The sequence below is a fragment of the Rhyacophila brunnea genome, unplaced genomic scaffold (genome assembly GCF_057557595.1).
Source record: "Rhyacophila brunnea isolate RB1 unplaced genomic scaffold, BYU_Rbru_1.0 scaffold_20, whole genome shotgun sequence".
In the NCBI taxonomy this organism is placed as follows: domain Eukaryota; kingdom Metazoa; phylum Arthropoda; class Insecta; order Trichoptera; family Rhyacophilidae; genus Rhyacophila; species Rhyacophila brunnea.
The window spans coordinates 18,144,231-18,167,636 of record NW_028232860.1 but is presented as its reverse complement, the minus strand read 5'-3'; the positions used below and the strand labels follow the sequence as shown (position 1 = coordinate 18,167,636).

General features: G+C 34.2%; 2 protein-coding genes across 2 annotated transcripts; both read right to left on the bottom strand.

Moving 5' to 3' along the window:
* Window positions 1-310: 310 nt before the first annotated feature.
* Wdr92 (dynein axonemal assembly factor 10) lies at window positions 311-6,134 on the bottom strand. Its single transcript, XM_085947915.1, has 6 exons — window positions 5,717-6,134; window positions 4,944-5,071; window positions 3,942-4,159; window positions 3,714-3,836; window positions 3,393-3,505; window positions 311-664 (listed from the first exon to the last, which is right to left on the bottom strand). The coding sequence occupies exons 1-6, from the start codon at window positions 5,998-6,000 to the stop codon at window positions 457-459; spliced, it is 1,074 nt and encodes a 357-aa protein (XP_085804041.1). The 5' UTR covers window positions 6,001-6,134; the 3' UTR covers window positions 311-456.
* A 4,590-nt stretch (window positions 6,135-10,724) lies between these two features.
* On the bottom strand, window positions 10,725-22,958 carry LOC147071318 (protein Fer3-like). Its single transcript, XM_085947913.1, has 4 exons — window positions 22,836-22,958; window positions 18,415-18,508; window positions 16,171-16,349; window positions 10,725-12,009 (listed from the first exon to the last, which is right to left on the bottom strand). The coding sequence occupies exons 1-4, from the start codon at window positions 22,878-22,880 to the stop codon at window positions 11,830-11,832; spliced, it is 498 nt and encodes a 165-aa protein (XP_085804039.1). The 5' UTR covers window positions 22,881-22,958; the 3' UTR covers window positions 10,725-11,829.
* Window positions 22,959-23,406: the final 448 nt, after the last annotated feature.

Sequence of the window (23,406 nt, the reverse complement as noted above, 5' to 3'; positions counted from 1 at the left end):
AGGTTTGCAAACAACCTTTTCTAGGACTGTTTTTTGTGTACTTTATAACTAGCGATTGTTTTAAAAACAATGCATTTGCAAACTGCAAACCTGTGTCTACATTAATTGTGTTAAACATTTCGCGCCCCAGTTTGGAAATCGCTGATCTAAGGCAAGTGATCGTGCTTCGTGCACCACCAGGTTTTATTTAGTGTCCGAATACTTAGTGAGATTCTATTGTATCTAAACTAAGTTAATATGTTGTTTATATACAATAAAAATTGACATGTCTTATAACACTTGCAGGTCTTCTGAATAAAAAAACACCTTTCAACATTGTAATTATTTATTTATATTTTGGTACAAAGCCTAATGCAAAAATATTTTATTTTCACAACACAGGTTATGATACTAAATGCACAATGACTAGGCACACCATGTCTCTTAAAAAAATAATATATAGCAACACATTTTTCTTTAATATAGATTTAATTTAGTAGTAATAATGACCCTTAGAGTTTGGTCAAAGGAAGTGCAAATAGCAAGTCCTTGTTTATCAGGAGACCAGTCTAGCGAATTGATCGGCTGCGATGACAGTGACATCTTCTGGAGACAGTTTACGGTGCCTGCTACTCCGCATGTCTCCCCGCTGGGATCTGACTTTGATCGCTGATCCGGATATGAACTGGAAATAATATCAAAGCCAATAAGTATAATTCTCTTATTATTTCAAATGGTTTGACTATCGCAAGAGAGAACCCTATGAAACATTAGTATTAACCGTTTCGCCGCGGAGCATTTAATTACTATTTCATTACCACATTTAAATAACATGCTAATTATATCTATTGCCCCCCTAATGAGGGCACAACAGCTGTGCCGTCAGCGGTCAATGAGTTTAAACACTTGATCGCATATTTGGAATGATTTTAGTATGGTAGATTTTGTTGCCAGAGCAAAATTAATATTTTGTATGTTGTCAGATTTGAATTAATTTATTTTTACTTTTTAATACAGATGACATATTATTATGATATATTTGTAATTGTTCATCTAAATAGCTTGTCAATATTTGGAAACATACCTAATACACAAGTCATGGTATGATTCAATTCCATATTAAGAAGCTATTTAATGACACATTTCTTGCACAATCATTTCAGCATAGCTTGTTAATCATTTAAATATTGTCATGTCATTTAACTACACAGATTCGACAATGAAATATAAAAATACCACACAGACATTGTCTTACATTAATAGCTGCACTATTAATTATCCTACTCCAGTCGGAAGCCAACAGCGGTGGAGTGAGGTTGTACAACTTCGCTTGCGTATTCGGGACGCTATTCGCCTGGTTACTCGCGAACGGTTATAAATACGGGATACAACAAAAATAATATTGTTTGTAAATGAATTTGACAATAAACTCAACATGTGTGGTCCCATGTGATTTTGACAATCAGTGCCAGTGCTTGAGAAAAAGTGAAAAATATTTATTGTTGCACGGATAGTGCACTTTGTGCGGGGAGTGCGTCAAACGCTGTGAAGCGAGGGGTTGTCCACACTGTTTTTTGTTCACACTGTTGCGCGAATTCCAAGACCGCGTGAACGGCAAAAGCAATAAAATGGAAAACACCACGATGGAAGTGAATGAAACCAAAAAAACGAAGAAGAAAAGAAACGATGATGAAGAGGAAGTGGTTGGAGAAAAAGAAGAAGAATGGCAGACGGTGACCTCTGGAAAAAAACCCAGAAGAGACTCTGGGGTCACTCCAAAGGGAAACCAAAACATCGTCATGATAGCGACGGGAAGTAAAATTCCATTAAAATTGAAAATAGCGCAGATGCTGCATAAGGCAGGAGTAAAAGTACAGAAAATTTACAATAAAAATTTAAAGACGTACATCCAAGTAGAAGACGAAAAAGAAGCAGATAAAGTGAAACAAGCTGGAGAACTCAAAGATCTCGGTTTTGTGACCAAAGAGAATGACTCCTGCTCTTATGGAGTAATAAGAAAAGTCGATATTGATATGGACCTCCAAGAACTGCAAATGGAAATCAAAAGTGATGCAAAAGTAATCAACCTTAAGAGGTTGACAAGAAAAGGTGATACAGGAGAGCTGACAAAGACCTCGTCAGTCAGTATTAAATTTGGGGAGAAAATATTGCCGAGAACAATTTACATATATGGAGTCTCTTTTGCTGTAGAACCGTATGTATTCAGGGTTATGCAATGCTACAAATGCTGGCGATATGGGCATATCGCGAACAATTGCGGACGTACAGTAGAAACGTGCCCTAAGTGTGGTGAAAACCACAAAACCTGCGAAAAAAATGAGGAAATTACGTGCATCAATTGCAAAGGTAACCACGCGGCAAACAGCCAAAAATGCCCAAAGTGGCAAGAGGAAAAGAATTGCAAAGAAGCAATGAAAAAAATGAACATACCTTTCAAGGAAGCAAAAAAAAATATGTTAAATAATAGCTATGCTGACATATTAAAACAAAAAAAAATCGTAAGAAGAGATGAAAGCGAAACAATTCAAAAAACTAAGGAAAACAAAAAGAAAGAAGAGGCGGTGGTAGAAGCTTCAGGCTCAACAATAATATCTACAGGTAGGAGCGTAAAGCCTACAAAAAATAAGAAAAATTCAAAGGGGAAGACAGAGGTTAACGCGATGGGAGAAATTATGAAAGTCTTGCTGAAAGGGGGAGACTGGCAGCAGATCATTAAACAACTAATAATTAAAGCAGTGGACTGGGTATGCAAACAATTCAAAGAAGGACACTTAAAGGAAATTCTAGGGGAGGTTCTGGAGCAAAATGGATAATAAAAAACAAATTAGGATTTTACAATGGAATGCCAGAAGTATGAAGCAAAAAAAGGATGATATAGAACTCTACTTAATAAGACAAAAAATTTCAATAGCATTAATCTCAGAGACTTGGCTGAGGTCTGAATTAGACTATCTGAAATTCAATGATTACACGATGTATCGAAAATACAGAAGGGATGGATACGGAGGAGAGCGATTCTGGTGCATAAAACACTGGCGTCTAAAGAAGAAAGAAAGAAAGACGGAAGAGCTAGACAAAATAATTATAAAGCCATTTAACAGAATAGGAGTGAGGACCTGATCGAAGGATCCCCTTCTAGAAGAGAAGAGGCGATATGACAGCGAGTCGCAGTCAAAGCCTCGGTAAAATCACAAAAAAAAAAAAAAAATTATCCTACTCAAATACCAGAATAGCTCAAAATAATAAGTACCTATATACAGTATACTTAATCAATTTTTGGTCTTTGATTTGAGTTGCTTATTATGGCCTAATTAAATTTATGCTTTAAGTACTAATTAAATAATATAAAAATGACATAAATTTCTTCTCCTATTATTAATTTATAAACTTACTATTTCCATAGCATAATGTGGCCAGTTCCTGCACATGTTATGAAGAGATCTCTATTCTGAGGCAAGTGTTTGCACAGCCAGACTGTCCCATTTTTTTGCTCATTCTCAACGACCTGTAAAAAAAATTATCCATCGAGTAAAGTTATTGTAATCTTCCTTAATAGACATAAGGCTCACTTGTTGCTTGAGTCCTACTAACAATAATAATTACTAATGAATTTAGCTCATTCACCAACAAAATTGGCAAATCACTAACTCAATTAAGTATTGTAATTTATTTTTAAAGACAAATCAATGGATGAGTATGAATGATATTGTTACCTGGGCAAATCCTTTTTTGGGATGCTGAGTCCTAGTGTCAAAGACATGAAACTTTCCTTCCAAAGTTGTAGCAACCAATTTATTCATAGGAATATCTTTTCTATCAAATTCAAGGCTGCAAATCTGAAATAAAAAAACACAATCATAGTCAACACTACATAGTGGGCAGCCTAAAAAGTAGGACCTCAAGGCATCTTCAACAAGATAATTAAATATATATTATCGTACTCCATTCTTAAGGTTGCATTCCCATCGCACTGCCATTGCGCGCAAGTCAAACATTTTAACGTCTCCATTGTCATAGCCGGCGCAGACGATTCTCTCGATGTTATTGAAGGAGTTACCGAAGCCGACAGCCCAGCAATCTCTGCGGGCTTCGCCTGGGTTCGGTTCCATGCTGGCAACCGGCTTATCCTTCTGACGGGGATCCCACACCTTCACGGTACCTGAAATAACAATCAAAATATCATTACATTACTATAATCTTTTTTTCCCAAATCCCATTCTCATCAGTAAACAAATAAATAGTTATCCATTATAAAGTTTACCATTCACGTAACACTGGATTGGGGGGTTAGAAAAAAAGGTTAATGACATTTCAATAGCAGTTTGAACAAAACATAGGAATTCTTTAGATAATTTGAAATATCTAAAAGAAAAAATATTTCTAGTAAGTACAAACACAATTTGTTGATAGTATTTAGCAGCTTTCCAGAATGTTGGAATCCAGCCGACATGGAAAAAAAGCTGGCCAGGTTGTGACTCTTTTCGAGGCATCAGTAACATGTGGCTAAAAAAATCCAACATCGCACCTGTAGTTGTTCATCACTTTCCGTTGGGATTACCATTTGTAGTTGTTCGTAATTTTAATTTGGTATGATGTCCAACTACCTAGTTTAGTTTTTTTGATATGGATACATAATTGATTAATAAACACAGAACTGTTTTATTGTTTCATATAGATAGTATGGCATTATTATTTTGATAGTTTAATGTCTATTGCGGACAACCACAGTATGCGAAGAACGATTATTCAATTGAGATATTATGTGAACTGCGTCATTGAAAGGTTTGATATCGACTACTAATTATATCTAATAAAATATAATATGACAAGTTACTTTATTATTGACTGAGAGCGTTAGTTCTATTTTATATCGACAGATGTTACTATACATCTTCATTGAGAACAAAGGCTGTGCGGTCCGTTCTTTTAAAATAATATATTACCATCTCGACTACCGGTTACAATTTCAGGAGCTCCGCAATTATTTGAAGTTCCACCGATTCCGTCGATTGCATTTATAATATCTGTGTGCTCCTTGGCCGTATATATCGGAACAGATTTTTCGAGATTCCTAGAATAGAAACGAAAAATGTGACTGACTTTATTGTAAATCTAAAAATATTAAACAACTGTTGTTGACACCCTTGATTTATAACCATCATCCATGGCAGCTGTTTTGATATTTCAGTATTACGTACAAAACATGCACGATTTTTGTGATTATTCACCTAAATATTCTAAATATCGATGGTACAGTGTATTTGGCTTCTAATCTATCTATAATAATAACAAGCAGCTATAATATAAGTGGCGAAGGGCGGAGGCAGGCTGTGGAGGACCGACATACATAGTGCACACTAAATTTTGTCAGTCATAACTATTATTTGTTTTCATTGAACTAAGAATACAAATTTCAGACATTCGTTAGTTATAAAACTCAATGAAACCATAATAGATACTTACTAGATAAAAAATATTGTCCTATCCATATAACATCTGAAATTATGCCATTAAATCATACATAATTTTACATTGCATGCATTATGATTAGGTATAAAAGTCAAAGAAATATGCGTTAGTACGTATATTTGATATTTTAATGTGATTCTAATTTATTTCTAGGTCATTACCCATTCCATTATCCCATTGGACTACACAATGCTAAAAAACAACCTACGTCTGCATTAAATAGAAGTTCTGTATAAATATTACCTACCAAAGTTCTAAATTACCCAAGAAATCACCAGTTGCAAGATGCCTATCTTTCAGATTACTGGCTCCAAATGTACAACATTTAAAAGCATTCGGATTATCGATGACTTTAATCTGTTTGGCTTCTCCTGAATCTATTTCATAAATCTCCATGGTACCGGTGCCTTTCGGCTGGGAACCGATCACCAGAAATTTTGCTGAACACGGTATCCATTTGCTATCAAATAGTGAATAGTTTAGGTTTTTTTCTATGTGCGTGATTATTTGAGGCTTTTCAATTCCGTCCATGTTTTATGGCGTTAGCAATTGCTCTATTAAAGTACGAATTATTTTGAGATTTGAGCAACTTTTGTTAATAAACTGAATAAACTCTTTGACAGCGATAATGACAATTGATAAAACAAAACATTTTTGCTGTTGTCAGGGTAACCAAAGTTGCCAAGTGGTAATTTAAAATATGAACCTATCCGTTATTTATTTTATACTTTGTCAACATCTGGATACTTGAATTTTAGTAAATATTCTTGTTACAATATAAAAAATATAATTTTCGATGGCAGAGCAGATTTACTTTAATTAATTATGTGTAAAATAGATGTTAGTCAATTTCTCACACAGGCAAAATTTCACTGTGGGCCACATAAAATACATAGGTACGAAATTTAATATGTGATTCACAATTTCAATAGCACCATAGAAAAGTCTCACCAACGCGATCACATACTTTGTTAGAATGCTTGTGTGCTTGCAAATGTTGTGGCGAATCTATAGGACGCGTGCGACATGTGGCACGCAAAAGGTTTGTACCTGTATAGAATAAATATTTTATTAATTTCTACATCATATATTTTTTTGACATTATAACAGGAACAATCGACTTATACCTACAGCAAAAATCATTGTGAATATAAGTAAAAAAATATTGGTAGGTAAATTTATAATTACATTTGTGTGTGATTTGTTTTACTCATAAGAACGAACATCGTAATTAGATGAGTTTTATCAGTATGTATAGGTACTTTACATGTTCTAAAGTGGTCAAACAATCCGTTTTTATGGGAAAACCATTTCAAAACTTTTTACTAATGCAGTTATCTGTAACGTCTCGTGAGACATACGTTGCAACGACGTGTGCTGTTTCGGGGTTTCAAGGTTTTGGGACCCCGATAATAATTGGTGACTAGAGCGTTGTAGCCGTCGACAATGCAACCTTCCTCGTGGAGTGACGTAAGGTGTGAAGTTGAGTCACTCCAGAAGGGATCGAGCCTGTCTGAGGGACCAACTGCGTTAGCAGATGGTGACGGAGTGCTACACACTTCTCCGGCGACAAAAACTTCCGATTGTTGTGTGTCCCACGTGATACCCAAGAACTGTCGTTGTTGGCTTGGGATCAGACAGAATTTTTCATGTTTATTTTTCACCCTAATGACCGTAGGAAGGTTATCATATTGTATTCCACCTGAGCCAAGAGTGTTTCTCGGGATTGATTGGCTTCAAAGAAATCATCTAGCTAAATGACAATTATTCTCAAGCAATTTTTTGTAGGCGTTCGGTTACCCAATTGGTCAGGGACGCAAACATAATCGGAGCGGCTGACAGCCCGAACGGGAGACATGTGAATTGTAGGAGCTCCCCTCGGTACTCTAGTCGAAGGAATCAACGATGTTGAGTAGCTATGGGTACATGGAGATGGAGGTACACCTGGCTTAGATCTATTTTTACTCTGTCTTCTTTTTGTAAGAAGGCTGGAATCATGTAATGGTGACGACATAGTTTGAACGTCTTTGGCTGTAGAATGCATTTAAACGCTTTAGGTTGAAGACAGAGCGTAGAGTCCCGTCTTGTTTCCTGATCAGAAATAGGGTTGAGAGAAAACTCTAAGTTGGGCCCGCTTCCTCTAGAATCCCTGAGTTCTTTAACTCCTCGATCTGGAGAGTTACATCTGTAACTCTCCAGATCGAGAACGTGTCGCGTTTGAAACTCTTTCCGTAAAAGTAAAGAAGGACTTATCAATGGTGGTTTCCGCACAAAGGGTATGCGGAGTCCGGCTATCATCTTCACCAATATTGGGGGGGGGGGGCACCCTACGCCATTCACACTCCCTGAAAGTCTCTCAGACGGCCCCCAATGTTATTGGTAGTCCAGATGCGGTCACCTCCACCTGGAGTAAGTACCCCTAGTGGAGTCCTTACCTCTCCTGGAGAACTCCCTTCATACAGGGCGTCATCCTTTGGGAGTACCTCGGCCATAATGCGAGTTCGACTGCCTTCTGGGTTGATGCTCTCCTGGAAAGGGCGCCCTATGAGCTCCCCCAGATGTTCCCGCTTATCTGGACGATGTCTCTTTTTGTTTTACCTCGAAGAGTTTTTCTGGTCCACATGGTTTCTGGAGGAAGGCGGCCAGTTGGTCTTTATTAAAGAGTGACTCTGAGCTCGGAGGAATCTTTGATAGTGCCTCTCGAGTGCGTAAGGGGCCTTATGCCGGCGCTCCATTGGCACGCAAGTCAGACGATTTACAGTCTTTTTTTTTTCGCGTGGAGCACCCCAGATCTGCAGACTTTTTAATCCGCAGACCAGGCTCGTTGGATTTCAAACATGTTTGATATTTTACTCTCCGAGTTGCCAGACTTCGTCCGTCGATCACAATGCAAATTCGAACGCGATCATTCGGACCGAAAAAAATCTGTAATTGTTTTAATCATTTTCATTGATTAATTTGTTACACATTAGAAAATGAGAGATTTATCAATTATTTTTTTATTTGTATTTATTAAATTCATAAAATAAAACGTAAAACTTAGGTTGTTTTCACTGCTATATTATTTTATGCAAGTCTACATATAAATAACACAAAATTATAGGATTATCGGAAGACATTACGATAATCGTAACTTTTGACTTTTGACAGCTCGACTTTTTTATTCTTTCGTATTCTTTCTTTCGTCAGTAGCAGAGCATAGACAAATCAGACGATTTATTGTACTCGGACTTTTGGCTCGCCAATGGAGCGCTGGCATTATGAGCGTGTTTAGCGCTTGGCCGTAGTCATGGGGCGTCTTCGACGCGGAATAGGCGCGGGGACGGGCACGGGTAGAGTGTCCGTAGTAGCCCGCACGCGTCCAGTCGTGTTCAGCGTCAAATCAGGGATAGGAAACCATAAACACAGAAAAGTTTTTACTGGAAAACTCCTATTTGAAATGGCAAAACTTTGCACCAAAATATGGGGCCAATGAAATCAATATGGAAAGCACTAATTTAGCAGAAGAATTTTATAACTTATACAAGAAACTGCGGGAACAACCAGACAAGTTTTTCGAAAAAGAGTAACATGAGAAAATATTTGATTAGGTATATTCTAATTGATCTAAGTGTTTTTCTATTCTTTTTGAGTCATTTTTTGCGATCCGACTATCGCCTTTTGGCATCTTCAAACACCACCAATGGTGAATATACACTGTCATCTGATACAGTTAATTCTTGTTTATTTGGTAAATTTATATTTATGAATTTAAATTCAAATTCCATCAAGTACCCTTGGTCGATTTTATAATTTGATTATATATTGGATAATATGTAAGTTAAAGTTTAAAAAAGACTTTTCGGTTCATATGGTGTGAATGTAGGTGTAGAATGTACGCTTCATAACTTTGCACCCCGGCTCTAGGATGGAAATGATGTACCTACTTAATATATTTTATTTTTATTATGTTTATATTTTTTTATTAAGGAAAACAAACAGTTACATAGACTACAAATATGTATAAAATAGACTAGAAAAAGATATTGCAACAAGCAAAGTTTCCATATAAATTATAATAATTATAGTTAAACATATTAAAATTTAAATACAGAGAAATTAGATAAAGAGATAAATGAGAAAGAATATTGAATAATTATAGACAAAAAAAACATTTTTTTATGTACCTACATTTATAACTATAAGTAAGATAAGTATACAATATTATATGTGCGTTAAGAATTATTGAAATTTAAAGATATTATTTTTACATAATATATATTTATTTAGTACTACATATTATATTAATAAAAGTGAATATCATTTGATATAATTTTATGCGACGTAATAAGGCAAAAAGGCGTATCAGTGTAGTAAAAAGTGCAAAGTTATAAAACGTATACCTACTTTACATCACTTCGCACTATCTATGCTTTGTGAAAATAATACCACAAATACACCAGACGCGTGCGGTAAGCTCATGATGGTTTGAGACATCCGCAACTCGCTCGTTTCCCGCGTCGGCGCCCGTCCATTCAGTGCGGACACCTCTATGCGCGCAGTATGGGAAGAGCCCGCCGCATGTACGATCTTGCCTGCGTTGAGCTAGACGCGCCAAAACAACACGCGCGAACACCCGTCCCCGCGCATTGTCTACGGACACGTCAAAATATGTTCATACGTTTGAGTTGCCCGCGCCGCCGCCGCGCAGCGCCCGTCAAACCACCACGGACGAGCACAGGTTAGGTTACCTACCTAATTTGAAAATAGAAAGAAGATTTTTTGCAAGTTGATGTGTTGTTGAAAACTTCAGCAAAGGGTTCCTCAGAACATAAAAATAAATAGTAAAATATTTTAGGTAGGTATCTTGGCAGCTGGATTAACCACCGTTCCAGGTTAATAATTAAAACTGAACATGGTGTCTGGATTGTTTTATTATCAACATAATATGGATTTCTTATAAATATTACATTTAGGGAACAAATAATATGTTTTATATTTTAATCAATGATTATAATATGTTGGCCACTTTTATTGCACTAAAATAAATTATATTTCATATTTATTTATAGTATTATTATAGTAAAATAAATTAGAACAACAAATATTTTAATTATAATCATCAAAATACTGAAAGCGCAGTTATTTAGATAGGTAGATATTGTATATTGTATTAGAATTTTATTACACCTAACACTTCTTAATACCTACTTACTAATCTATAGATATTATAAATTTATTTTCTATTGGAAGACATATCGGTTGATTACCGTAGTTGTGACAATAATAATCATAGCATAGGTACTTACCTAATAAACTATCCAGCGGTCGAAATAGAATGTTTTACGAACCGGAGCGCTCGATAATTTTACGAAAATATTAATATAGTTATCTAATTATTGTATGTATATTTTATAAAAATAAGTGTGTTAAATTTTTTATTATATGACATATCTAGCTCAGGCAGTCAAATTGATTTGTCCACGAGACTGAGTGTTAATTTTGGGGGTTTTATGAACCGGAACAGCGCTCCGGTGCGCTACTGGCCATTTCGAGCCCTGAAACTATCATATTATAAAATTATTACCAGATGAATAAATTTGATAGTGTTTGATTAAATATAATAAACAATAGTCTAATAGCATAGGTAAGTTTAGTATCAAGCGCCACCACCAAGAACGAAAAGAATACAAATAATTATTCAGGTGAATAGAATATCAGTTCTTCTTCGGTAGGACCCCATGATTAAAACATCGTGACCCGGATGATTTATCAACGGAACTCATGAATTGACGCAACCATCTGAGGCATCCAATGTTTGCTTTAATACTCTGACGTAGCATCTTTAATATACAAGACAGAGTGGACAACACAAACGGACACTAAGCTTCCTGATAATTATAACCGTTAAGCCACACGTATTCGATAATCACTCGTGTATGTGACATGTCTTAGTTATAGCTGCAGGCCAGGTTTTCATCGATTCAAACTGCCGAGTGTCTGGGTATGTAGAATGTACACGAAAAGTGCGTCGTAGTTGGAGTAAATACGGAAGTCAATGACCCCACCAATCTCGTTGTCTTAAAAATTGTACATAAATTATTATTGTTGACATTTTTTTAAATGGACCCCCCACGCCATTTTTCTGTGTGCGCGCCTGGTAAGTACCTATATAAGAGTTATGATGGATAAAAAATAACTTCTCTATTATAATCAGAAGTGTACATCTTTGACCACTTGTTATACTCGATAGTATTAAATTAAATGATACATAATTATACTAACATACATTTGGTATAGATAGGTTGATGGTATGACGTATGTTGATCAAGGTTTCAATGGAGCAGGTCATTCGTCATTGATTACTAATAAGTTTTGCTCTTATGGGCACCATGATATCTCTGGCTCCAGGAAGTGTCTGGATGGTAGATTCGGAGCCCGGAGATCTCTGGGCGGAGGGACAGCACCGTGAAGCAGCTCGCACATGAAACCGATGTAAGTGATTGCCAAGCGGAGGGTCTCGATTCGAGATAGACGCTTTTCATATGCGAAGGTTGGTACCTATGATAACAGAAAGAGTATTTTCAAAAATGAAACAAGTACACGTAAAACCCTCGAAATCTCTCAAAAGGCAGTGCTTTCGAAGGTGGCGGTGAATGTTGGTAAGTTCCTATGATAAAAGAGAATAATTACCCATTTTACCTATATCCTATATGTAATATTGTGGCCATCATCGAATCCCTGTGATCTAGATCACAATTATAATATTAATTTTATTTATCAATTATCGTAAACTCAACGAAATAACTGACTTCAATAATTATAATATTCATTTCAACGATAGTCAGCGAAATAGCCAATTAAATTAGCGCACACTCAATAAAATAGCTGATCTGCCATTTATTGAATAGTCATTCAAACATATTATTCAATAATCAATAGTGCATCTGTCAACAAAATAAATAGCGGATCATAATTGATTGGACAGGTCACTCGATTATAACTTCCCGGTATGTTAGTATCTCAGTCTCTGTATCGCTCCGCACAACATCTCATTCTATCGAGACTCGGACCTCGGCACAGTATCATACGTATTGTAACATGTATGATTTATGTACCTACAGTCACCGTCATATCTATGATATAATGTCCATCGACGTTCATAAATTGATTCTTTTCTTTAAATATAAATATGGTTACAGAAACGTGCCCCATAATAAGAAATTAAAACTACTTATATCAAAATACATAACGATGAAATTCGATAGGTAGTTTAGTTTCAGCGCTCGAGATGGAAAATTTTACGAACCGGAGCGCTCGATAATTTTACGAAAATATCTACTACATTAATTAAATAGGATTTATAAAAATACGTGTTATTTTTTATTGTATGAAATATCTAGCTCAGACGGTGAAATTAATATTTCCACGAGACGGAGCGATAATTTATGGATTTTATGAACCGGAACGGCGCTCCGGTGCGTTCCGGTCTATTTCGAGCCCTAATAGTTATTAGGATTGATTCGCATGAGTCATAGGCGGTTAAAGCTCAAAGAATAATAGCACTCGCCCTGGCAAGTGAAATATGTGAGTTCGACTCCCATTCAGTACAACTTTTTTCTATGATTTACGGTTTTATCCATCGAGTTGAAAGTGAAAATATGTTTTCCTCAAATTCTACAGAATTCGGAAAACTCAAAAAGCATTATTAAATTACACATTATCTATAGAGTCCATTTGTACGGAGAATAATATAGTCATAAATAAATAAATTTTAAGATAAGTATTTAAATGAAAAATAAACTGCTTTAAATATAAAATAATGAAAATCTCACTTGAGGTCAGTAGCGATTTTGTATGGCGCCGATTTTAATTTAAAGAAGCATCGAAAAAGTTAAAACCAGTAATACAATCGTTAAATTATACCGAAATCTTAAAAATATGCGTATTTCTTACAAATTAATATTGCCCAAGCATAAAATCTCTGCAGCTAACATCAAAATGGCCACTCAAACAGATACGTACATACTTGTACACAAAAAAATAAACCACCACCACCTTCACTTGCACCTTCAATAAAGGGAAGAGATACATTGTAATTCTTAGTATATACGTTGGTAGTAGGAATTTATGGTTGTTATGTTATTTTTTAGTCAGTGCTTTGAGTCTCTTACGTCCATAAACCCGCCACTGCTTCAGTTTTTAAAGAATTTGTATTTTTGATACATGAACATCAAAATTGTGGCTTTCTAATGCCAGAGCAATTAGTATACTGTCTTATGAGTTCAACCGAATTCTGTATTCACATACGTGAAAATACGTGAGAATATATGTAGGTTGTTGCAAATGCAATAAGCATTTTTATCGCTTCCGTGTTCAACTTTAAAAACCTTGCCGTTCTTGACATCCAAAAATATAGGACATTTTACGAATAATAGTTGTTAGTCATTCGCTTAACCCATTGGGATCATTGTTGTAGATCAAGCACACATTGAAATAAGCAACTTAACGGAGGATTCGAACCCTCACTCACGTTTATAGAGATGGAATATACAACCATTTGTTTTGCCGTCATTTAGGTTTATTTTAGTAAATTATAAATGGTTTTGCGTTATACCAGTTTACATTAAGTCCTGATTTCATAAATTTCATAATACTTGAAAGTATTTGCAATTTAAATGGTTGTAATAATGATTTGGATTGATTAAAGTATTTATGAAAGTTGCCAAAAATTACTACGTAAATAACGTAGTTTCTTCTATTACGTAAATTGAAAGTTGGAATATTAGAAAACGGGACAAGAAATAAGAACATTTTATGACAATAATATGTCAAGTCCACATTCTTGTCAATTCATTAATAATATTAATTTTTACATCACAATCAGTTACAATAATACTTTGTGGACCATTGTGCCATAATACTCACAAGGAAAAATCCAAAGACTAATGCATCTTCTTGACAAAATGTAATGTATAAATAATTGTGCATTCGTAAACAATTGAATAAGTTCCCATGACCGGTGTTTTCGTGAAATATTCATGCTCACCGACTTATTCTGTGCTCAAGTCATGAAATTATTCGCCGTTGTTTGACCATCTATTACTTGTTAACCACTGGGAAAACATTTGTCAAAATATACCGGTCGTGGAATTCTTTGGTATGAGTTATGAATGATGTAGAAAAAAAAGTACTACAGAATCTGTAACAAAGGTTCAACCTCTTTAATTAGGACCCACGAGTATCTAATTACTTCGTTTATTTATTTCGTTTTAAATGGTGTTTATTGATACTACTAAACAACCTAAGTTTTTTAACCAAAAAAAATTTTGTAGCCAGTAATCAGTAGATTGTATAAGTACATAATATTATTTTTTTCAACTTCGGATTACAAACTCGAAAAGAATCGTCGATTCAGTACCTATCAAATTTGAGATCATTAAACATCAAAAACCAGTTATGCCAACATAAAAGATTTCGAATTTTCATCGACAATAATTTATTAAAGAGGTTTTTACGATACAACATTCTATCATCAAAACAAAAAATACCTATACGTAACTTGGCAGGTAATGAGTTACTTATATATTAGACCAGCGATTTCCAAACTGGGGGGCGCGGAGTGTTGCTAAAGGAGGCGCGAAAAGTTTAACACAATTCACTTAAAACCAGAATCCATATTTACATACAGTGAAAGTGACGTGACAAATATTTATTTGAATATGTAGCTGTTGAATTTATTTAAAATTTAACTACAGGTTTGCAGTTTGCAAATGCATAGTTTATAAAATGGCCGCTAGTTATAAACTATACAAAAAAACAGTCCTATAAAAGGTTGTTTGCAAACCTGTCTGAAAATATGGAGACACAATTTATAATACCTCACTTCTACACTATTGTCAAGCGCGCTGGCTATCTCGTGAAAAATGAAGTCTAAATAAAAGGGTCAAATCATAATGTTGAAATTTGACGCAATTTTGTTTAGGAACGATAATTTTGTTATATTTGGTTGAAATTTAAATAAAAATGAGTGAATAAATCAATGCAAGGACCACTAATGCATTCACTGATTTAAAAAGACAAAGTGAAGGCATTCATAAAAATTTGGAGCTTTGGAAATCAAAATTACAAAAAAAATAAGTTCGCCATGTATCCACATTTAAATTATTTCTACGCCAGATATATATCGAAGCAAACAAAATCTATTATCTATTTTCTGAGTTCTTGGTTAGTTTGATAATGCACTTTTAACATTATTTTATTAATAGTAAAAAGTCGTCTGCGGCGCTGTTCTATTTCAGAGCAATTACATATTTTAAATATGTGGTTGAAAGATCCTGATATCGGGGCCCGCTTCAAGATGTGGGGCCCATAATAGAATCCATTTGTCAATGAACGATTATAAATTTGTATTGACTACTATTGAAATTGATTGTGCTAATAAACAAGCACATTCATCGCACGAAAAACAAATTAAGTTAAAATGAATATATAAGTACTTTGTAAAACCTTGTTTATTTTTTTTTCATTGTTGGATTAGTACATTGTTGACTATTTAAAAAGATGTCTGTATTATTTAATGAAATAAAGGGGGGGGAGGCGTAGTAACATGAAGTTTGGAAACCACTGTATTAGACTATTTGAAACACGCGAAACAACTGTGTCAATACAATACAATAATATAAATATATAGAAATGTGATCAGATAATAATTTAATTTACCTTTCTCCTGAGCTTATCGAAGGCTTCATTGAGATTGAACATGCGACGCCTCTCCCGGATATTGGCAGCGCGACGCTGAGCGACGGACGCCACTCGACGACGCGGCTTTTTGCTCCCGCCGGAAGAAGACTGGCCGCGGGAGCCGTTACGAGATCCTACTAATCCTCCGCCACCCCACACTGGTGAAATATAATTAGTTTTTATTTATCTGTAACGATACTATTATATTTTGAAAAGGATTTACGGTCAGAAGCGATTGGTTACTCTGTTGGTTAATTTGCTTTATATTCATCAAATGAAAGACAGTTTCTATAAAAGGTTCGAAGAATGACCGCACAGTGTTAAACTTACATGCATATAGGTACTAGACATTTTACACCCGGATAGATTTTTTTATATACATACTAGTATTAGTATATAAATATAATGGCCGCGCGGCTTAAGCGTCGGCCTGTAACGTCCTGGGTTACAGGTTCGAATCCTGGCTCTGGGAAGTACCTACATATACATATTTTTTTTCAATTTGTGTATGAGTCAGAGCATGGACCTAATAGGTTTAGCAAGTGGCTGACATCAATTTCTCGTAAAAACAAAAATCTGTTAATACAAACCTCCACTCTGTGGAGGCCCGTATGATCTTATTATGGCAGGTCCAAGTTGCTGGCAACCTCGTTAGATTTTATGATAATTATCGCAAAATTTAATGAGGTTGACAGCGTGCACACGGCGTTAGGATCAGATGGTCGGAGTATTAGTATTTTGAAGACAAAATCACAGGACATTTGATTTAGATTTAAATCCACGTAGGTATATCAGTTTCACGAATATCTCATATAACACTGTCTTATGTAATAATATAGCCACATATTACGACGTAAATGGCAAACTATTTCACAAAATGTCAGTTCTAGTCAAAATAGCATAATCAAACAGGATTTGTATAGTAGTCACGTACGAGTATTTGTAAGAATCTTTATCAAGACTTATGAATCCTGGAAGTAAAATGAATTATTGGTAACATATTTGACAGCCCCACGATTGCCAACGTGTCAGCTTAATACTGTCGCAAGTCCAGGACTCAAATCCCGCGTCTGGCAAAATTCATATCTGTTTAGACTCAGATAGGGATTCCAATCCCGGGATCATGGGATCCCGAGCTATTTTCGATACCTATGAATCCCGGGATTGATAAACATAATCCCGAAACTTTCGGGATTGATCTTTTTATCAATTTTAATGGAAAATAAAATTAAAACAAAAACATAACAGAAAAAATACTTTTGATAACAAATAACTACATTAGAAATAAACTGAGTTTGAATGAAGTTTGATTTATATCCATGTTTTAAGTTGCCGATTCATTCTATTTTTTCACATAAATTAATAAAAAATAGAAAGATTGGAAAAAAACAATGCTTAGCACTATTAACAAAGTAATTCCACCACGATCTCATACGTTTTAAGGCAGTTTCATATTTGGCTGACTAATTAGATTTATGAAGCGGGAAGGCCATAAGTACACCATGATTTGCTTTACTATTTTAAATCTCACTAACCCTTTCATTACGTCTTTACTATCAGAAACAGCAATCTCATATTAATTTCAAATTATTATTTATATTACAATATTATTTACTCCATTAAACTTATGTACCTATTTCCAAGATTGAACGTATACAATATTAACAATAAATGTCTTAAATAATATAAATTATACTAGATTTATTTTTGACCGATTTTATCAATGTTATTTGTAAATATAAAATTTTTATATTAAGAATGGAAAAAAATGCCAATGTAATCCCGAAATCCCGGGATTAGAATTTTGGCTCGGGATTGGATTCCCTAGACTCAGAGTATAGACCTAATTAATATGTTAAGCACGTGGCTAACATTCATTTCTCGTAAAAACAAAAATCTGTTAATACAACTTCCACTCTGTGGAACATGTATCATAATTAATAGACATGTTGAGCTAATTTTAAAATTATCAGACATAATATTATTCCCTTACTTTCGCATATAGAAAATAGATAATATAAAAATAATTAACACCATTTAAATAATGCAATTATTTATTAATTATAAGAAAGCTTCGTTTCACGGCATACCCACTTAGAGTGATGTAGGTGCCTACGTAAATTGCTCCTATACTCATACTGTATGTAGGTACATAGGTAGGTAATATCCATTTAGGATTATTAGGATTTGGATTATTATTCCTTAGAATAAACGGTAGATTACCTAAATCTGGATGAGGAAACCCCGCTAGCAGATCAGGATAGGCTGGGGGTTGGTGGTCAGCCCATAATGCTCCATATCCTGATAGATCATTGCCCTTTGAACAAAAATGAGTAATGTTTTATGGGATAGTTAGCAGATAATATTATGTACAAATTTTACAGGACAATTAATTATAAATAATGAACGAATACAAGATACCGTATTGACAGTATCCAGTCATAGTTTCTCTCCTAGACTCCTTGTGAATATTTTATGTTATAATACAAAATAAATAATTACAAGATAAAAAGAACTTTTTATATAAGTACCTACAACGTTTTTGAATTTTCTGTTGAATCATATAAACTTGACTTGACTAGCTTAAACGATCAAAAAAAACTGTACTTGATAGAAATAATACTGAAATGTCATTTTGACATGCATATTGATTTCCATAGTAACGCACGTATATATTAATAATTTAGTTGCTAGGACCATCCGCTTAGCAACCAATAATGGTGTCGAAATAACTTTTCATACAAAACAGAATTAACTGAAAATGAATTCAATTCTACTTAAAGATGGCTAAAAGTATTAAAAATGCTTTGGCATCGTGTTCTGATATATTCTAAAAGTTTCAAAATGTCTAGCTAGTCGGGAAGTTAGTTAAAAATCGATTGCAAGATTTGTACCGGACAAAGAACCACCGGACAAATAAGAATACTAACTAAGAAAAACGTTGTAAAAAAGATGGGTTGCAAGATTTTCTTCCATATTTTTTTTAACTAAAATGTCGGCACTTTCTAACAAAACTACCGCATCGCCAGCTTCATGTAAACCTCGTTTCTTTTCCATTATTTGGCCCCCTAAGCAACGTATGACCTGCCTACCCCATGGGACGTCGCTAACAAAATGCCCAGTGGTTGACATTTTACCCGCAGTCATACAAGGCTGTCTGGTTTTTTAATCAATATTTTTTTTAAAACTATTCCTAAGATGGATATATTTTTATAATAAATTTGTATACTAATATGACTGGATTTACCATAGAGGCTATAACCCAGCGGCGAATGGTGGATATAGGCTACTACGAGCAGACATACACAGTAAACTTTGTCAGTCAGACGTATTTGTTTTAATATAACTTATAGGTACTACAAATTGCAGATAGTGTCGGTTAGTTTTTAAAATTCAATTAAACCCTGCGTAACCAAGCCATAATAGATAATCGTAGAAAAAACTATCGTCTATCTATAATATATCCAAAATTATGCCATTAAATCATACATAATTTTAGATATTTTATAGATAGAAAAATATTTTTCTTAAGTTATGGTTTGGTTTAGGCAGGTCTTAATGAATTTAAAAAACCGCGACTGGCGCGTTTGGAGTAATTGGCCATTAGATATATTTAACGTGTTATTTAAATGTGGTAATTAAAAGGTCAGCAGTGATTGTGTTAATTCAACGAAAACAAATAAGTATGACTGAAAAATGTTCACTATATTTTTCGGATCGCCCATAGCATAACTAAACTATTATAGTTTGGCTTAGGCAGGTTTTAATTGATTTTTAAAAACTAACCAGCACTATCTGCGATTTATATTATAATTAGTTCAATGAAAACGAATAAATATAACTGACAAAATTTAGTATCCACTATTTATGTTAGATCTTAACAGCCTACCTCCACCCCTCGCCACTGCTATAACCTAGGGTCTCCAAATTTTGTTCTCCCAGTGTTCGATTAATAGGCTTAAAAATCCATGAAAAGCCTCTGAGGCAGAGGAAGCAATGTCTTAAGGGGGGACATGCTCGTCGAAGGTCAAAATTGAGTTTTTATTGTATTTTCAAACCATGATCCTGGACACTCCTTAAACGTTGTAGATAATCTATTTATATAATTTTGAAGCCTTGTTATCCTTTATAGTTATTTTAAACATTTAATGACTGCATAAAGTATTTTTATTACATAAAATAGTATTCTTTTAAACCTCTCGCTCTAATGTTTCAGAATATAGTCATATTTCGGTACATAACTGTGCAGTGGTGTTAAGATTTTTTACATTTATTAATTTTTAAACGCATTTAAAAAACCATTAGTATAATTTATTATGAGATATTTTTTGTAAAATATTCACGATAAAAAATTATATTGATAATCTCTGTGATCCCAAATTTGACAAGAATTAGGCATTTTATTATTCAAAAAATCGGCAAGATTAACACATTTGAAGATGATTCTAAAGATACTTTTTATAAGCTATGTCTTTGACCATTCAAGTGTGATAAACATCTTATGAATAATGATTGCTTTATAATAATTATTGACCTAAGAATAAGGTAGTGTTTTTTTGAAATACGCCATTTCTTTTGTCATTCCCCAGTAGTTAAGCTACAACATACGGCCGTAGCCATAAATTGACAAACAATAATTGAAATAGGGAGTAAAATGATATATACGCGCGTGTTTGAACATGTACCGTTTAAAAAAAAAAATTAAAAAAATCGGTTAGGTACATGTTCAAACACGCGCGTTAACATAATTTTACTACCTATTTTAATTATAGTTTTTTAATTTATGGCTACGGCCGTATGTTGTAGCTTAACCACTGGGGAATGACAAAAGAAATGGCTTATTTCAAAAAAACACTACCTTATTCTTAGGTCAATAATTATTATAAAGCAATCATTATTCATAAGATGTTTATCACACTTGAATGGTCAAAGACATAGCTTATAAAAAGTATCTTTAGAATCATCTTCAAATGTGTTAATCTTGCCGATTTTTTGAATAATAAAATGCCTAATTCTTGTCAAATTTGGGATCACAGAGATTATCAATATAATTTTTTATCGTGAATATTTTACAAAAATTATCTCATAATAAATTATACTAATGGTTTTATAAATGCGTTTAAAAATTAATAAATGTAAAAAATCTTAACACCACTGCACAGTTATGTACCGAAATATGACTATATTCTGAAACATTAGAGCGAGAGGTTTAAAAGAATACTATTTTATGTAACAAAAATACTTTATGCAGTCATCAAATGTTTAAAATAACTATTAAGGATAATAAGGCTTCAAAATTATATAAATAGATTATCTACAACGTTTAAGGAGTGTCCAGGATCATGGTTTGAAAATACAATAAAAACTCAATTTTGACCTTCGACGAGCATGTCCCCCCTTAAGACGGAACTCTTTAAACATTTTGTACATTCTTTGGGTCGCTAGCATTGAGAAATCTCGCGTAACCCGGCTGTGATTACTGATATTGAAATAGATATATTAAACATGATGATTCCTCTTTATGGAATAATTCAAGACAACGTCAAAATGTCAAAAATTCTAGAAGATCGAAGATAGATGGCCAATTATAAATTTATTTCCAAATTTTAGTTAATTTTACGTTAACTTGCTTTAATGTCAACGGAGGCTGACATGTTAAAAATTCTGAATTTAAAATTCTGATGAAATCATCAATCAGTAACGGGGTGACAAAATGTTGACGTCCTCAAATCAATGTGAAAGGACTGAGAAGTTTTACTTAGTATCAAAACCAGATAATTACAGTGCGTCGGCCATATTATGAGAAGTCACCTCCCCCTGAGGCATTTATACATAATAACACCATGTGTTTAGTTGTGAACAGCGCTCGAAATGGAAAAATTTACGAACCGGAGCGCTCGACAGTTTTCTGAAGATTTTTACATAGTAAAGTTATCAAAGTTTATGTGTTTTTTTTTCATAAAAATAAGTATGTTAGATTTTCTATTATATGGCCTATCCAGCTCAGACGGTCAAATTATTTATTCCATGAGATGGAGCGATAATTTTACCGATTTCACGAACAGGAACGGCGCTCCGGTGCGTTCCGGTCCATTTCGAGCCCTGGTTGTGAAGCATCACTTTTTTATAACTGGGAATATCTCAGGAGCAGTAACCCGGTCGCCATGAACTCAAGTGTGCTTTGACTGAATTTGTATGACTTTAAGTTAAGAGAGGACTAAAGAACTAGGTGTTTGAGTTCAGTACCACCGAACTGTTCCAAGGAACATATGATAGAGCAAAGATTCCCCTAATGGTAGCCGAACTCCGATGGAGTGGCACGATACGAAAAATAACATATAATAATGAGTGGTTTTGTGAAGAAAAAATCAAAATGAAAACTTAATAAAATAATTATTATATTATGCAATAAATACCTACTGGATACACACAGTATTTACGAATGTTTAGAGTCTTTATTATAGAAACTACGAGTACATTATTTTGAAAAATCTCAGAAATATACCTATATTATATCTAATTGAATAAAAGTTTTTGGGGGCGCAATATGGTTTAGTCTAGGTTGTACCAAAAAAAAAAACTTAAATTACATTAGTTTAATTATTAGAGTTTCAATATTCTTATTTTATACAGAAAATACTTACAGGCGCATTATTCCAGACATGCACAGAATCACTTTGAATAGACATAATATTTATTGAAAATATCAATTCTTTAGTAAGTAATGTTTTCGTAGAGAAACTAGATAATCTCGTGATCGACCATCCGCACTGACTTTTCACTTTGTAATACTACGACCCCGATCCATATCATAAGTAATAATACATTTTCCAAAATCAAAAATTATAATCTAAAATTACACATCTAAACTTTGCAGACACTCAAAATTATATCCATTATAAGGGAGTGAAACGATTCATTTTTGTTTAGCCTATGTTGTGTTATAAGCTTTTATTGATAGGGGTGAATGAAAGCAACCCTGATAACAGGTTGACGTGATATGATTGGCTTGAATCAGGGGGTAGTAAAATGTAGTTTTCCTATTGGTTTCTTTTGTGTAGGGGTGGAGCTAACTGAGGGAAATATTTGCGAGGTGGAAAATCATTGCAGAAAATATTTAGATATCACTATTATAAAGGTAAATCACATTTTTTTACGGTAGTTTATACGAATGAGTGGTTAGCAATTCGCTTGAGCGTTGGGACCCTCCATTGA

What these genes read in the sequence shown, in the direction of transcription:
- Wdr92 (XM_085947915.1), bottom strand. Translation starts at nt 6,000, where the DNA reads ATGGACGGAATTGAAAAGCCTCAAATAATCACGCACATAGAAAAAAAC. An exon ending in TGTAACCGGTAGTCGAGATG is followed by an intron (nt 4,160 to 4,943) that starts GTAATATATTAT and finishes TTGTTATTTCAG; the next exon opens with GTACCGTGAAGGTGTGGGAT. An exon ending in AATGCAACCTTAAGAATGGA is followed by an intron (nt 3,837 to 3,941) that starts GTACGATAATAT and finishes TTTTTATTTCAG; the next exon opens with ATTTGCAGCCTTGAATTTGA.
- LOC147071318 (XM_085947913.1), bottom strand. Translation starts at nt 22,880, where the DNA reads ATGTCTATTCAAAGTGATTCTGTGCATGTCTGGAATAATGCGCCT. An exon ending in ATGTCTGGAATAATGCGCCT is followed by an intron (nt 18,509 to 22,835) that starts GTAAGTATTTTC and finishes TTTTGTTCAAAG; the next exon opens with GGCAATGATCTATCAGGATA. An exon ending in GTTTCCTCATCCAGATTTAG is followed by an intron (nt 16,350 to 18,414) that starts GTAATCTACCGT and finishes ATATTTCACCAG; the next exon opens with TGTGGGGTGGCGGAGGATTA.